Source organism: Crocodylus siamensis, chromosome 7 (assembly GCF_052110815.1).
Source record: "Crocodylus siamensis isolate JL-2025a chromosome 7, ASM5211081v1, whole genome shotgun sequence".
Lineage (NCBI taxonomy): Eukaryota > Metazoa > Chordata > Crocodylia > Crocodylidae > Crocodylus > Crocodylus siamensis.
In genome coordinates, this window is record NC_143401.1 from 22,178,300 (window position 1) to 22,194,763 (window position 16,464).

At 46.6% G+C, this 16,464-nt stretch overlaps 1 protein-coding gene and 1 pseudogene across 1 annotated transcript in view; one reads left to right on the forward strand and one right to left on the reverse strand.

Moving 5' to 3' along the window:
- Nucleotides 1-4,911: 4,911 nt before the first annotated feature.
- Nucleotides 4,912-5,084, forward strand: LOC149859591 (U2 spliceosomal RNA; annotated as a pseudogene).
- Nucleotides 5,085-8,618: 3,534 nt separating this feature from the next.
- The window catches only part of ERCC6 (ERCC excision repair 6, chromatin remodeling factor), a 78,465-nt gene continuing 70,619 nt past the window's right edge, over nt 8,619-16,464 (reverse strand). The window contains exons 19-21 of the mRNA XM_090056533.1: nt 15,708-15,909; nt 11,739-11,802; nt 8,619-10,826 (exon numbers count right to left, since the gene is read on the reverse strand). Of these exons, the coding sequence (XP_089912659.1) occupies nt 10,392-10,826; nt 11,739-11,802; nt 15,708-15,909 (701 nt within the window). The 3' untranslated portion in view covers nt 8,619-10,391. The remainder of the gene's footprint in view (nt 10,827-11,738; nt 11,803-15,707; nt 15,910-16,464) is intronic.

Genomic DNA, 16,464 nt, shown 5'->3' on the forward strand with positions numbered 1-16,464 from the left:
TTAATTTCACAATGGGTGCATCTACAAGTGCAGTTAATGCGCCTTAAGGTTACTGTGTCAGGGAACATGTCTACACACGTGCTTGCATTGGGAGCAAATTTGTTCCCATTGGGAACAGTTGAACCCAAGGCTGCTCTTGCCCCCCTGAAGCGGCCAGGGGAGCTCCAGGCTCCCCCAGTGCCAGACCTGGGCCAGAAGGGGGCACAGGGGTCAAGCCTGGGCTGGGGGGGGGCGTGGGGGAGAAAAGGGGGGCAGGAGGTACAGGGGGCAGCTCCCAGCTATTTGGAACTTAGGATCACCGCCCAAGTTGGCAGTGCTGGCTTGGGGCAATAACCCGTGGCCAGGTGGTAGCAGTTTCCTGAGCATTCCCCGTCATGTTGCTTGCTGAGGGGATGGGGAAGCTCAGTGTCCCCAGAGTGCTGAGCCAGGCACAGAGAGCTTCCCCATCCCATCAGCTTTGTCACTGCCCATACAGGACATGCCCCATTTGGCTCCTGCTCCCTGCCTGTGCCTGGGGGGGGGAGCTGGGAGCAAATCAGTGCCAGAACTGGGGGGAGCTGTGGGGCCCCAGGCTTGTGGGTATGCTCCAGGAAGGGGGTTGGCTGGATGTGAGGCACCCCTGGGGAGGCACTCATAGCTTGGTAGGTGGTTGGGCGCAGTGAGGTGGGTGGCTCAGCACAGAAGCCTCCCCCTATTGGCCCGCCACAGTGCCCACCCCTGGCGCTGCATGATTGGGTGTGAGGCCAATCAGCAGCCTGCAGAGCCATGGCAATACGTGCCCAAGCAAGGTGGTGGTGACTGCTGCCATGTGTGAGCCCCTGCCACTTGGCCCCCTGTACCCAGCACTGCTGTTACGCACACCCCTGGGAGGGCATGTGTCCCAGGATCAGCATGCGGGGCAGGGCAGGCTGGACCAGGTGCTGGGACAAGTGGAGGCTTGGGGTGATGGGGCCCCACTTCTCCACTCTGTTTGTCCCACCACCCTGCCTGTTGGGTGGGGGGGGGGCACTCAACCAAGCCTGTGCCCTGCTTCCCCCCTCACAGCAGGGGCCTTGATCTGCTCTCCCCCCACCATGGCCCATTCCTTTTCCCCTCCCAGACTTACCTGTTGGGAGGGAGGGGTGCATGCACACATGTGCACTCACCTTCCCCAAATAATTTTTTCTCCTTCCACCTATGCAGTCCCTGCCCCAGCCCCTCCCTAACCATGGGGGTCTCAATCTGCCCCCCCATGCCATTAAAAATAAGAAGAAAATATAAGGGGGTACATGAGCTGAAACCGAGACTGAAGGGGTTAAAAAAGGTTTAAAACCCCTGGCCTAGGGTGATTAGAAGCAAGCTGCTCATGGTCAGCATCTACATGTGCACTACAGTGCAGTAGCTAATGCACTGTTAATCTAGTACCTGTATTTCTTGGTACTAGCAAACTGTGCATTCATTTAATTTACTGTGGAGTAAGTCTCATGCACATGTATAAGGTGAAACTTAATTGTGCATTAGTTTAGTCTAATATGCAGTAAAATATCTCACGTAGACATGGCCAGCATGAGCTGGATGGTAGAATAAAGAAAGAGACCAATATCTCCTTTCATCAAGCTTTATGAAAGCACATTTCAAACTACAGAGTCCAATGATCAACCCCACAAGCCATCATCGGAAAAAACTGCAAGAGAAAAACTTCTCATTCACTTCAGCTGAGTTGTAACCAGTACCAGGTAGTGTTACTATCACTTCCTGCATCTTGCATGCTACATAATGCTTATAGCCAAGGAACCTGGATGTAAAAAAAAAGTCCAGGCTCTCTTCTGATTGAACAGATTTGTTAGTTCAGACACTAGCAGATTCAAATCTCACTATGTATCCACAAGGAGGGATACAGCACCACACTTCATTAACTGCTAACATTTTTGAGATGCATGTTTTTTTCCATAGATAACACCTATTTACATCTATTTGGAAATGCAGATGGACTGTTGTCAGTAATAGACATATTTATCATCACATCCTATTCAGAAGAGGTGTAGCATATACACAGTTTTAGACGGAACCTTTTTTTTTCCTTCCAGGGCATAATATAACTTTCAGAACAAAGGATATAATATGCTGTGCAGCTAATCCAGTTTAGTTTATGCAAAAGGCACAGTAGAGGCAAAATACTGATGTGGATCAAATCATCATATTAAAAGCAGGCATAAATCTCTACTTCTTTTAAAAAATGTATAGTTTAAACTAGAAGGGAAAATTATGATTTAATCTGATCTCCCACAGAATGCAAGGGAGAGGATTTAACCCAATAAATCCAGTCCATATCACCATAATTCCCTACAGAAAAATCAGGATTTGTAGGAGTTTCCCCCCTTTCTTCACATAATGTTCCTACTGTTTGCTGTTTGGATAGGTAGATCACAAATGATGATTGCACATTAAATTTAGGCTTGATCTACACTATAAAGTTTTGCTGGAAGAGCTCTGTTAGCTAGGGGATGAAAGGTCATTTGTTCGAGCTGATGGAGCTCTGCAGCAAGAAGGCTTCTGCCATCAGAAGCTCTGTGGTAAGGGAAAGCAGTTTAGCAAAGTTGGCAGACACCGACTGCCCTGCAGCTGCTATATATTGCATCTTCACTAGGAGGCATTGCTACCACAGTTCTGTCAGCAAAACTGTGGTGGTAGCAGCTTTGTAAAGTACACAAACCTTAGGAGGGCAAGGTGGGTTGGACCCAATTTGTAATACTGTTCTAGAAATTATATTTTAGTACTGTAGTAGCTCTTTGTGCAAATGCGTTTTTAGTTAATATATCCTATTGGAATGGTTTTTGTCAGTAAGATAGTTTTATATATTTCTCTTAACACATGATCCTGTTAAATTGTGACAATTATTTGCATTTTCTGCTCACAAAAACACATGTGGATTAACTCTTAGAGCCAACGTAGTTTTGGAGAAATATAAAGGCCACTCTGCATAAGGAGTACTTTGAAACAAAGGCTGCATATACACATTCAAATAATCTGGGAGAATTCTCCCAGGTTTGTTCTACTAGAAAAACTTAGCCAGAACTGTGTACACAGACATTTGAATATGCAGGCCTTGAGAGCTTGCAGTGCTGACACTGCAACCAGGGCTAGGGAACTGGCTAGACTCTGCTACTGGGGAGGGAGGAGGACCTTGTGAACACATTTCTCAGTAGTCTGCCTGGCAATAAATGGCAGCATTGCATAGGGCAGCCGTGATTGGCTGACCCAAACTGGCTATGGTCAGCCTGTATTTCCTTGCAGCATAACGTGGGGATTGTGGAAGGAGTGTGCTCTGCTCCTTGCTGGAGTAGCAGAGTCTATCCAGTGACATCCCTGGGAGGGGAGAGGAAGAAGGGAGATGCTGGAGGACTATGTGCTCTTCTGAGAGAAGCCACAGCATGTACAGACATTCACTCTCCCAGGAGAACTGTCCTAGGAGTGATTCAACCCTGGTTGTTCCCAGGTTATTTTTCTTTTGGAATGGGTAGTTTTACTCTGGGAGAGAAAGCCTGAACATCTCTACACTCATGGGTTCTCCAGGGGAGGCAGCAACTCCCCCAGGACAAACTAAATGTCTATGTGCCTGGCCAAAGCCTTGGTATGCCCACATCTTGAATACTGTGTGCAGTTCTGGTCTCCACATCTCACAAATAATGTAGTAGAATTAGAAAAGGTCCACAAAAGGACAACAAAAGTGAGTAGGGATATGGAGCAGTTGTCATACCCAGAGAATCTAAAAAGGGTAAGACTCTTCCTTTTGAAAAGAAGGCTGAGGGTAGATATAGTAAAAGTCTAACATGATCATGAAGGATGTGGACAAAGTGAATAGACAGCAGTTATTCACCAAGTCCCAGGATACTTGGATGGGATGATGTAGTTGGGGACAGTCCTGCTTTGAGCAGGGGTTTGGACTAGATGACCTCCCAAGGTCCCTTCCAACCCTAATTTTCTATGATTCTATACTAGAACTACGGGGCACCAACTGAAAATAGGATACAGGTATAAAACTGACAAATCCTTTTTTACACAGCGTGTAGTTAGCTTGTGGAACTACAAGAGGTTGTAGAGGCAGATGACCAGGTTCAGAAAGAGACTAGACAAATACGTGGATGGTAGATCTATTAATAGCTGTTATTAAATAGAACAGTCAGAGATATATTCTCTGGCATCTCTAAACCAATGATGATGGATGCCAAGAAGGGTAATGAAAAGGGGTCCTTGTTTTCCCTGATAAAAAAAATAAAATCACAAATTCTCTGCTAAACCCCCAAAATCCAAGATTAAAATTAAAGCCCCCCCCCACCACCACAGCCCCTGCTCCCTCAGCCCTGCCAGAAGGACCCCCAGCTGCCAGAGGTATGGACCCAGGTCCATGGCCCCCTGCCTCCACTTCCCTCTGCTGTGGGCTTGGACGGCTCCCCGCCACTGTGTGCACTCCCAGGGGGCAGGGAGGACCTGTGCCCCCCAGATCTGCACCCAAGGCAGGCGCAGGCTGAGGTTGCTGCCTAGTTGGGAGGGGCTTGGGGCCCAAGGCTGCAATGCGCAGCTGCAGGGCCCCAGCAGGAAGCAGGATGGGGTCATGGGTGGCTCATCCGGGAGAGGGCCGGTTCCCTGCTGCGGTGTGCACTCCCAGGGGGCAGGAGAGACCCATGCCTCCCAGATTTGTACCCGGGGCAGGCACAGGCTGCAGGCCCAAGGTCCTGCCCTGCTTCCTTCCCCTGGGGCCTCCCCAGCCCAGCGGCATGACCTAATGCAGCTGGGGACAGTGGGGCAGTGCAGGGATTCTTCACCGCTGCAAGCTTCCTCCCCCTGCTGCCCTGGTGATGTTCCTCCAGCAGGGGAACATACTTACATACTTACCTGGCATACTTACATACACATACTTACCTGGCAGGGGAGACACCATGATCAATCAGGTGGTTTTCCCAGGGTAATTGTCTTTGATATGTCCTCCATAGGAGGTCTATATTGAACAGATTCTTTTTGGTATTGGGTGGTGGAACCGGAGCGTGCTCCATCCACTCCATGCATTGACCTGGTATTGCAGTGCTTCCAGGACCGGTGCAAAAAAAACAGAAAAGATGTTCCTCCAGCACCTGCTGGTTTGTGAGGCGCAGTCCCGTGTGCAGGAAGTGTGTTGCTGGGGCAGCAGGGGGGACAAGCAGTGGCAAGGCGGTTTTCTAAAGCAGCTTCTCAGCTCCCTGCCACGCTGGGTGAAGGCGGCAGGGAACAGCATGCCCCCTGCTTGCTGCTGTTCCCTGCTGCCCTGCTTTCCTCCCCTGTGACCTGGCGCAGAAAACCTCCTCACTGTCGCTGCCCCTGCCCAGGTGATACACCTCCTGTGCGCAGGGCTGCATTGAGGGCAGTGGCAAGCACTGGAGGCATGTTGCCAGGGCAGCGGGGTGGGGGCGGGGAGAAGGGGGAAGAGGAGGTAAGTGCGTATCAGCGAGGAATCTCCACACCACCCAGCTGTCCCCAGCTGTACTGGGTCATGCCCATCAGGGTGGGGAGGCTCTGGAGGAGGGAAGCAGAATGGGAGCTTGAGCCTACAGCCTGTACCTGCCCTCAGTACAGATCTGGGGGGCGCGGGTCTCCCCTGCCCCCTGGGAGTGCACGTGCCAGTGGCCCTTCCCCTCCGCATCACGAGCCACCCGTGGCCCCATCCTGCTCCCTGCTGGGGCCCCATAGTTATACATTTCATCCCTGGGCCCCAAACCCCACCTGCCCGTGGCCCCAGCCCTGCCCAGCTCCCTCCCTACAGGAGCCTCAATCCCCCTTTCCCCACCCCCACTTACCTATTAGAGCTTCTCTGCAGACTGCTTGGAGCCACATGCATGTCTATGGATGTGGCACCCCTGTCTTTCTGCTTTCCTCACACTCCCTCCTAGCCTGCAGGGAGCTCATTGCAAAATGGCAAAATCCGTGGGTTTCTCTGGTAAAATGAGAAATACGCATTTGCCTCTGGTAAAAGGCAAAATCCATGGTTTACTCCTTTTTTCCATGGGAAATGGAAAACCTGGATCCCTGGTAATGAACACAAAATCGCTATAGATCAGTGGTGCTCAACCTTCAAGTCAACCAACTTGCCAGGCTACCCATTGATGCAAAAATTTGTCAGCAGTGGTAGCAGCCTCAATTGCTGCTTCCCTGACACTGAATTTGTCGACCCGTGGGGAGCCTTGCAGGCTAGATAATATGGTCCTGTGCATGGGCAGTGCCAGATCTGGGTGCATGGAATCAGACCAGCACACAGGGTCACACAAATAGACCAAGCCTATGTACCACCCACACATGCGATTCTGTCTGTGAATTGGCCTTGTGCCACTTATGTGGTGCTCAGGGCCAGACAGTTGGGCACTACTGCCCTACATATATCCTGTTCAGTGTTCCCTCTCTAAAGTATAGCTTGTTGCCAAAGATACTGGGCTAGATGGACCACTGCTCTGACTCAATGTGGCATTTATGTTCTTGAACTGAAAATGTGGGTATATGCTGAATTTTTCTAAGGATGTAAATTGACATTGTATTTGTCCTGGGATCCTACAAACATGCAAATCTGTTGTTCCATTTCAAGTCCCTCTGAAGTTTGTGGGATAAAATATGCTATTGCTTTTTTCTGGAAGATGGACATGAGTGGATTATTGTGAGTCATTCCTGGGATAGGCTGGCCAGGCTGCGTACTCTTGCTCACCACTTACTGGCAGAGGTGCAGCAATACAATTTGGAAGGTTAATATCTATTGAGCCATGTGTATTTTGACCCCTGCACAACCCTGTCTCAAAAGAGACATTTATGTACACAGCCTACGTACGTTTAGATCTCCAAGCCACATTTTGAAAACAGACTTAGGAATGTAAGTGCTTATCTATGCATGGTATTATTCTGGAATAGGCCACTCCAGAATAACTCTATGTACGGAAGAGATGGTTTTGAATGTACATTAAGCTAAATCAGGCAAGGCTATCCAACTCTGACACACCCAGGGCTTGCACATGGTGCTGGTGTGCAGCCCTTGGGCCACAAAAGGCAGGGCCACATACTGAGGGGTGGCCACCTCTGCAGGATTCCCTGCACTGTACTGGTGCCATGTAGCCCACTGCCTGCAACATGCAGCGCCTCCCTGCCCTCCAGCATGAGCTATGCTGGCAACATATAGCCCTTTCCCTGAGCTAAATCAAAAGAATCCAAACTCTTATTCTGGAATAAGAATTCACACAAATGAGGTTATTTCATAATAGGTATATTCCCCTTTATATTTGCCCCCTTCCTTATTCCAGAATGAATATCATGTCTGGATAAACCCTTTTAGTCCTGCAGACTTTCATTTTAGATTCCTAAGGCCCCCTTTACACATGCAGGTAAAAGCATGATAAGATCCAACATACGACCTACATGATTGTGCCTCCTGCTGTGATGTGCATGGCAGGAGGCATGACTGCAGCATCAAGCATAAGATCCTCTCATGCCTTATTGCTGGAACAGGGAGATCCCAGGATTGCCATCCTGGACTCCCCTTGCACCAGCAAATAGCCAATTCTTGCAGCTGACAGGACTCTCAGCCTCACCTGTGCCCTAAATGCAGCCAGGGCTGTGAGTCCCATCAGCTAATGGGACTCTTAACCCCAGCAACTGTGGAGTCCCCACCCCCCATGGGTGGGAGATCGCAGTTGCTGCGAATTCCCAGCCGTGGGTGTGTGGAGCCCCACAGGGCTGGGAAATTGCAGGTTCACCTTATGGTTGGCAGGACCCAGAGTCCCACAGCTGCCAGGCACTGCAGGGGCTTAGAGTCTCCTCAGCTGCTGGACTTCCGGTCTCAGATGGGCAGGATGCACCCCTGTGGCTGGGAGCCCCATCACCTTACTGGGTCCCCACCTGCAGGGGAAACCCTGCTACACATGCAAATTAAAGCTGGATAGCAACCAGCTATGAAGTTAGTACACATATGTGAGGTCTATCTTTATAGCTGGTTTGAACTTGTTACTGTGCGACAGGTACTCTGCATGTGTAGCTGGTCTTAGTATAATTGCACAATTAACCCATTAATTGCACAATAGCTGTAACATGGAGAGGTGGGTTTAGTGCCTAAAGTTACTTTCAAAATTGAACTTCTCTTCATTTTACAGAATGACAGAAAAGTAGTGCTTGAGAAGGACCTCAAGAGGTGATCTAGTACTATCTCTGATCGAGGCAGGATCATCCCTGTCTAAACCATCTAAGACAAATTATTTATCTATCTTGCTCTTAAACTTCTACAACCTCTCTAGGAAGGCTGTACCAGTGCTTAACCCATCTAATTATGAGAAAGTTCTTCCTAATATTCCATGTAAATTTCCCTTTTTGCAATTTAAGAACGTTGTTCCTTGTTCTGTCCCCTTGGCCAAAACGGACAGGACAGTGTTTCAGAAAATGCTTATTCAATCTTTAAAAATCCTCCTTAAATTAACGGTTAGAAAGAAACTTAGAATGCTAGGATTTTTCACTTTCAATTGACATGAAAAACCATTACAATTCTTAATCTGAATTAAGCACAACATAAGTTCAGGCTTGAAAACATAACCTAACAGCAAAAAAAAAAGACTGGAGATAAAGCACTCTTCTAAGAGGTGTTTGTTTCATTCTACTGACGTTTTATTAAGCTTATAAAGGCTGAAGAGTTAAAGTTATGTACAGGTCCATGTTCATCAAAAAAAAAAAAAGTCAAATGAGATGAGAAAACTACAGATTTCTGCTTTTTTTAGAAGATGAACTATGCCTTAAAGACTGAAAGTATTTGAATTAGGGCACCTGAATTCTGATATTTAGAAGTCACATTCACATTTTTGCTGTAGTCAAGAAGTTTACATTTCATTTCTGGACTGTTCCAAACAAAAAATGACTTTTTTAAAACTTCTTCCAGGTAAAATGTAAGCAGAAGACTTGGAAAAAGCTCAAGGGCTATTTTTCTGCTTGTTCCAGAGCAAGAAAAGAACTTTTTATTCTTACTTCACCACTCACCCTTACACTTTGCTTGTTCTTGTATTTTATTGGGAAATTGAATAGAAATTGCTTATTGTTAATACATGGAAACAAAGCTCTAAAGCTGATCAGCTTTGGTACAGCGACAGGGAGAAGGAAGTCACTGGTGGCATGTGGCCATTTTTTGTTTAATTTATACATTAAACTTCCCACTGCTGCTGCAAGGATCTTACAAAATGGCATTCTTGCAAGTTTTCTACTAAGATTTTTCTGTCTAGCCCACGGGCATTTTGAGAACAGATGCAAGCAGGCACTGCCCAGTATAAAAGTTAGCTTTACTACAATTAGTACATTTTTTTTTTAAAACCTCAAATTCATTTATTGCTGGCCTAGCAGCCATGGAGACTTAAGATTTCTTTTTATCTACAGAACAGGAACAATATGACACTCAAAATATTCCTCAACCTTTACCTGTAATGATTGTACCTACAGGCATAATGATTAATGATAGCACGACCTCCATAGCCAATTCACTTCTTAGACTTTCTTGAGACTGAAAACAGGTAACAGTGCCAAGTGTGGCAAGTTTTTATGTTATGGAAACAAGAGCCACAATATACCAATATGAACCAAACTTCATTACCAGACAGGCTTTTCACTAACATCTTAATTGACTTCTATGGTAGTAAGTATTATAGCAGTTAAATGTGAGGGGGCTGAGGCTGGATTTGAATGGATAAAAGGGTTCTTTTATAACCCATTACCAGTCTCTCCCAAGTCATGCAGATGCTCTGCCAGGCTCTCTATTATTGCAATTAAACTTTTATGGCAGTAAGTTTTTCCCCAGGTTAATTACTGATACATGTCAAATTTCATACATTAATTGCTTCTGATTTTGCCAGCACACCCCAACAAGCAAATCCCCTTATTCCCTTACAGTGATTTCTTGATATCAGTATAAAGAAATTACCTTCACATACTACCTTACCCATTCATTATTAATATCTGTTTGGCAGCATGCTGTGTCTCCATATGACCATTCAAGTAATGTACAGAATATAAAAGACAGAATAACTCATTGAATCTCACATAAATTGGCTAAAATATGACAACATCCCTGGTTCTTACTGCAATAAGAACTTAGCGTGGTCCCCAGTGCATTTGTATTCAGATTCTTTGAAAATAAAGATGCTGCTTTTTGTATTGTTTTAACTGTGAGGTAGGTAACACTTTCATATAAATAGTATAAAGAAGAAATCTGTCATTATGCCTCTTCACTAAGGCAGATTTTTAAGTGTGGCACCATGCTGTGCAAGTTAGCAATTAAAATATTAAACACAATAAAATCCCCCCTTTTAAAAGATAAATAAAAAATCCTTGGAAACCGTCTTGGTTTACGCACAGGTGGACCCCTGACCAAAGAGTCAGCGGAATTCTGGCTTTAATTTCCAAATACCTTCACCATTTGGACTTCTATGGAAAATACAAAGATTTCTCAGAAGTTCTCGAAAGACACAAGACTGTGCTGACGATAACTTGGACTCAAATGCCTCCAGTATCTCCTGAGTACTGGCCTGTCCATCTACACAAGCCTGGAATGCAATAAAGTTTCGAACATCCACTAGCAAGTCATCATGCTCTGTTGAGGCTGGAAGAGGAGCAGAAGCTTGCTGATGATTCTCAATGCCTTCGTTCTCTGTCCTCTGAGGTAATATAAGGTGGTTCCTAGCCTTCATCTTAGCTAACAAAGATGATGAATCTAGTACACTGGATGATGACTCTCCTGCTTCCGTTTTCCCATCAAAATGCATGCTGGAAATGCTCTTCTTCATATTCTCTTTCTTTATATTATCAACCTCCTGCAAAGAAACACAGTTTGGAAAAAGATGGATTTTGAAATTCACTCAACTTTCTTAATTAAATCTCCCTGCCATGTAAATTAAAAAAAACTAACAAAAAATTGTAGAAGACAGCTACATGAAGTAATACACACCAGAATCAATACGGTGTTATCTTAGCTCAATTCTATATTTCACTAACTAGGAAACTACAAAGATCTCTGGGTCTCAAATGAAAGTAAACAGAACATGATGAATCCAAGGGCCTTGCTACATATTCAAACTAGTGCTGGCTGGAAACCAGCTATAAAAGTTGTTACACACTTTCAAACACTAATTTATAGCTGGTTGGCTCTTTTTATAGCTGGATAGTCATTTTTATCATGTAATAATTATTTTGCATGTATGGTTAGTTTGAATTTATTGTGTGATTCACCAGTTAATCGTATAATATATGTAACGTAGTAAGGGCCCAAGACAATTTCATCTCAATTAGATTTGTTTCGATGCTACATTTTTGGGGGGTGGGGAGGAAATTATTTAGGCATACTTGAAGACTTTTCAAACTTATCGGAATTCTGCATAAGACCAGGGGTGGCCAACCTGTGTGTGGCAAATAGCAGATCAGGGAGGGGGCAGGCAGCACAGTGGCAAAAAGAGGCAGCAGATATCAAAAAAGGTAAATAAGGCAGGAAACAAAAGGCAGGCAGCAGCAAGCAGAGCAGTAGATTGGATGGGGGAAGGGGATTGAAGTGGCACTTAGGGAGGGTGTTGGGCTTAATGTGTAGCATGCTTACCAAAAAATTTGGCTGTCACTGATACTGAATAATGACAACTGTTTCCGAGACATACATTCTGAAGAGCTAAGAGCTAGAGCTAAGAGGTTTTACTTACATCAGTTACTGAAAGTAAGGTTCTCAGGTGTGTACCTACCTTGCATTTTTTTCCAGGAGATGGGTCTCGTAGCATAGGATTTTTCTTTTGGCCAAACCTACTCCTAAAAAAACAAGCAAAAATTCATTATGACAGAGGTATCTATAACATGCAGCTTGCCAGTGCAACCTCAGTGGCTTGCCATAATTCTTTATGAAAATATTATGTTAAACAAAAAAGAATTTGAAAAGCAAAACAGCAAGTTCTCCATCTTCCCTACACAATGATTCATTCATCTGTGTATGAGACTTCATGTGCACTATTGAGCTTAGAAATGTGCTGACAGCATATAGCTGATCAGAGCAGTTCCCACAAGTGAGGGCCCTGCAGTGGAAAGTGCACTTTAAGTGGCACTAAGAGTTTGAGTTGTATAACCCTGCATTACAAAATCCCCCTAAAAAGGCATAACAAAGCTTTTGCTTTTATTACTGTTATAGGGGTTCTAAGAACCTTCCCTGAATACTACGGATCCTGTCACTTCAGGCATTGGGGGGAAGCTGGCTTGGGGCTTCCCCCCACAGGAAGGCAGTGTGGGGTGCGGCAGCAGTGATGGCGGTGCAGTGGTGGCCGCTGTCCCATGTGCAAGGGCCTCCCCCCCCGCTGCTTTTGTGCCACTTGCCTGCAGGGCCGTGCAGCTGGCTGTGGCAGGGCAGCATGGGGCATGGCTGCGCCGGGGTGGGGGGGCCCTTGCACATGGCACAGCGGCCACCACTGCACTGACACTGCTGCTGCCGCACCTCACACTGCCTTCCTGTGGCCGGTGCCTTTCTGTGGCCGGCCACATGGCTTCATAGGCACAGGCCCACGGCTGCACAGCTCTAGGCAAGCGGCGCAGGGCAGCAATGCCCCTCTGTGGGCTTCACACAAGTTGCCCAGCCGGCAGAGGTGCACCACTGCCCTGTGCTGCTTGCCTGCGGAGCCACTGCTTTGCCACCACCACTACCGTGTCTCGCACTGCCTCCTTGCGGCTGGCTGCATGGCTCCACAAGCAAGCAGGGAGCAGCAGTGGTGGTGGCTACCACATGTGAGCCACAGCCCCCCCTTCTCTGGCTGGCCAGGTAGCTTGTGTGCAGCTCGCAGAGCACTGCTGCCCTTGCCCTCTCCGGCCCTGCTCCCTCCCCCACCATTCTCAATTTGGCCCCTCCTAGCCCCTTCCCTTTCCCCTACATACTTACCTGTTGGAGTGTGTGTCTGTACCTCTGTGTGTAGGCTGGGGGTTGCGCTTTAATTTTAATCATGGATTTTGGGGGTTTTATCAGAGAATTTGTAATTATTATTATTTATTTATTTTTTATCAGGGAAAACCAGGATCCCTGTTTATGATAGTTGTTAAACTTGCCCCTACTTGTGCCTACGAAAAATGGTACAAAACCACTGTAGGCAACTGGTGCCACCTGAGTCGGGGGGGGTGAGTGCCCCCTCCACAGCTGATCTCGCTGACCAGGTAGAGGGGTCCCCCCTGCGGCTGATCTCACTGACCGGGGAGCATGAGCGGCGCTCCCAGAAGTGTCATTGGCACTTCACCTGGCGCTTCCACTCCCTGGTCGGTGCTTGCAGGGGTGGGCATCACCTAAGTGGGGAGCGCTGTGTGTCAAGAGGTGCACCAGTGCTCTCAGGGGGTACATGTGCACCCCCTATGTGTCACCACTGAAAACCACCTAATGTCACCCTCAAGTTTTCAGAACAGACCCAAGACAGACCAAAGGATTTTTCACTTGGTAAACTCTATAAATACATACTGGAGTTCCTACGCGCTTCTTGAAGGTCTCTCGTTTAACTATAAAAAGTCCTTTTTTAGATATATGGGGAGCCGGAGGAAAAGCAGGGGCAACATTGGACCCCTGCTAAACCAGATGGGGCAACTGACGCCCAGGAAAAAGCAAACATACTAAATGGGTACTCTGCATCAGTTTTTCATCAGCCCCATGGCCCTGCCCACTATGGGTCAGGGAGGCCCGGGCAAGGGAGATTCCTTGCCCTCCATCGAAGTTGACCTCATGAAGGAACACCTTGACAGGCTGGATACCTTCAAGTCACGTGGCACTGATGGGTTACACCCAAGGGTACTCAGGGAGCTGGTGAGCATCATAGCTCAGCCCCTGGCACGGATCTTTGAGAGTTCTTGGTGCTCTGGTGAAGTGCCTGATGATTGGAAGAGGGCCAATGTGGTGCCCATCTTCAAGAAAGGGAGGAAAGTAGATCCAACAAATTACAGGCCCATCAGCCTGACCTCTGTCCTGGGGAAAGTCTCAGAAAAGATCATCAAGGAGACCATCCTTAACAGACTAGATGAAGGCAATATCCTGAGGGATACCCAGCATGGGTTTGTTGTGGGTAGGTCTTGCTTGACCAATCTAATTTCCTTTTATGACCAGGTGACTTATCACCTGGAAAAAGGGGAAGAGATTGATGTCATATGCCTTGACTTTAAAAAAGCCTTTCATCTGGTATCCCACGATCACCTCTTGGTTAAACTGGCTAACTGTGGCTTTGACGTCACCATGATCCGCTGGCTGGGGAATTGGCTCCATGCTTGGACCCAAAGGGTGGTGGTTGACAGAAGTCAATCATCATGGTGCCCTGTGACCAGTGGGGTCACACAAGGCTCTGTCCTAGGGCCTATACTGTTTAACATCTACATCGATGATGTAGACATTGGTGTCAGAAGCAGACTGGCCAAGTTCGCCAATGACACCAAACTCTGGGGTAAAGCAGCCACACCTGAGGACAAGAGGGTGATCCAGGCAGATCTGGACAGACTCATGAAATGGGCGGACAAGAACCTGATGGTGTTCAACACTGAAAAATGCAAGGTTCTCCACCTTGGGAGGAAAAACCTGCACCATGCTTATAGGCTCAGTAGTACTACGCTGGTTAGCACTACAGATGAAAGGGACTTGGGGGTCATGGTTGACCACAAGATGAACATGAGCCTTCAGTGTGATGCTGCAGCTAGTAAAGTGAGCAAAATGCTGGCTTGCATCCACAGATGCTTCTCAAGCAGATCCCGGGACGTCATTCTCCCCTTGTACTCAGCCTTGGTGAGGCCGCAGCTGGAGGACTGCGCCCAAGTTTGGGCTCCTCAATTCAGAAAGCATGCGGAGAAGCTTGAGAGGGTGCAGAGGAGAGCCATGCACATGATCAGAGGGCAGGAAAACAGACCTTATGATGAGAGGCTGAGAGCAATGGGGCTATTCAGCCTGGAAAAGTGCAGGCTCAGGGGTGATCTGGTGGCCACCTATAAGTTTATCAGGGGTGCTCATCAGGATCTGGGGGAACAACCGTTCACCAGAGCCCCCCAAGGGATGACAAGATCAAACGGTCACAAACTCCACTGTGACCGGTTCAGGCTGGACATAATAAAGAACTTCTTCACTGTCTGAGCCCCCAAGGTTTGAAACAGACTGCCACCTGAGGCGGTTCAAGTGCCTACTTTGAACGCCTTCAAAATTGGATGCTTACCTTGCTGGGATCCTACGATCCCTGCTGACTTCCTGCCCCTGGGACAGGGGGGCTGGACTCGATGATCCTCCAGGGCCCCTTCCAGCCCAAATGTCTATGAAATCTATGAAACTACTTCGCTTGAGGGATTAACAATATGAAAGCGGTATACTCACAGGCTAAACATTAATTTATAGTGACCCCTGAATAATTCTAATTTTATTCTCATCATCTCTCCTCTGTGATTTGGGAAAATTTTCAAAAACATTTAAAGGATCTAGGAACTAAAGCTCCACTTGCAAATGTCTTTTCTAAGTGTCTAAGTCACTTGAAAAGAAAGTATTGAAAAACTGTCTTGAAAATTTTAAACAAAATATTTCTAAGCAATCTTACAAATCTGATTATATTTCATCTAGTAAATATTTTAAAAGTTTTTGATTCAAATCCAGCACACATTAGCCAGTACAAAACCAACCTATTAAACACCCACTGCTACAGATCGCAAAAAATGTGGAAACTAAATTTTACTTTATTCCTGATGGGGCACCAGATAGCCCACTGCTGCCTGTCCAGGTTGGCACACCAAAAGCTGCTCCTAAACATCGCTGTCGGGAGATCTTTAAGGCTCTTAAGGCATCCTGGGCCACTCGGTTTGCTTCTGCTTCCATTAGCACGTAATCTGGACTGGAAGCTTCCATAATAACATCATGCTTCATAACACTGTGTACTCCTGATGAGGCACATACAAGGAGGAAACAGCTAGTCGTTTTTTTTCAACCTTATCCATTTTAGTATATTGTAGACATGTTCAACATTTCACTATTGTCACTTGAAATGAAATAATTGAAATAATATTGGGAATAAAATATTTCTAGTGGTGTTGGAATCAAAATTCATGCATTTATACTTCTCCCAGTTACCATTAGTTTAGCTGTATTTCTGAGCACACACTAATTCATCTTGTCAATTTGAAGGATACTATTCTTGATTAAGTAGTAACTTCAGAACATCAGAGCTCATGAATACTGCTGTCCTGTGCAAAGCAGCAAGTATTTGATTCAGATTCAGCCGATTCAGAGGTACAGTGATTTGATTCAGTGATCCAAATCACTGTCCTGATTCAATTTGGCCGATTTAGATCTGAAGATTCGGCCATAGACTATACAGACAGCAGTCTTCAATGACATTGGACACAGTGGCCTCCAGCTGGTAAGTCTATTGTGGTGGGCAGAGGGGGGAGGGAAGGGAGGTATGTGGAGGGGGCAAATCAATGCCCCACAGTGAG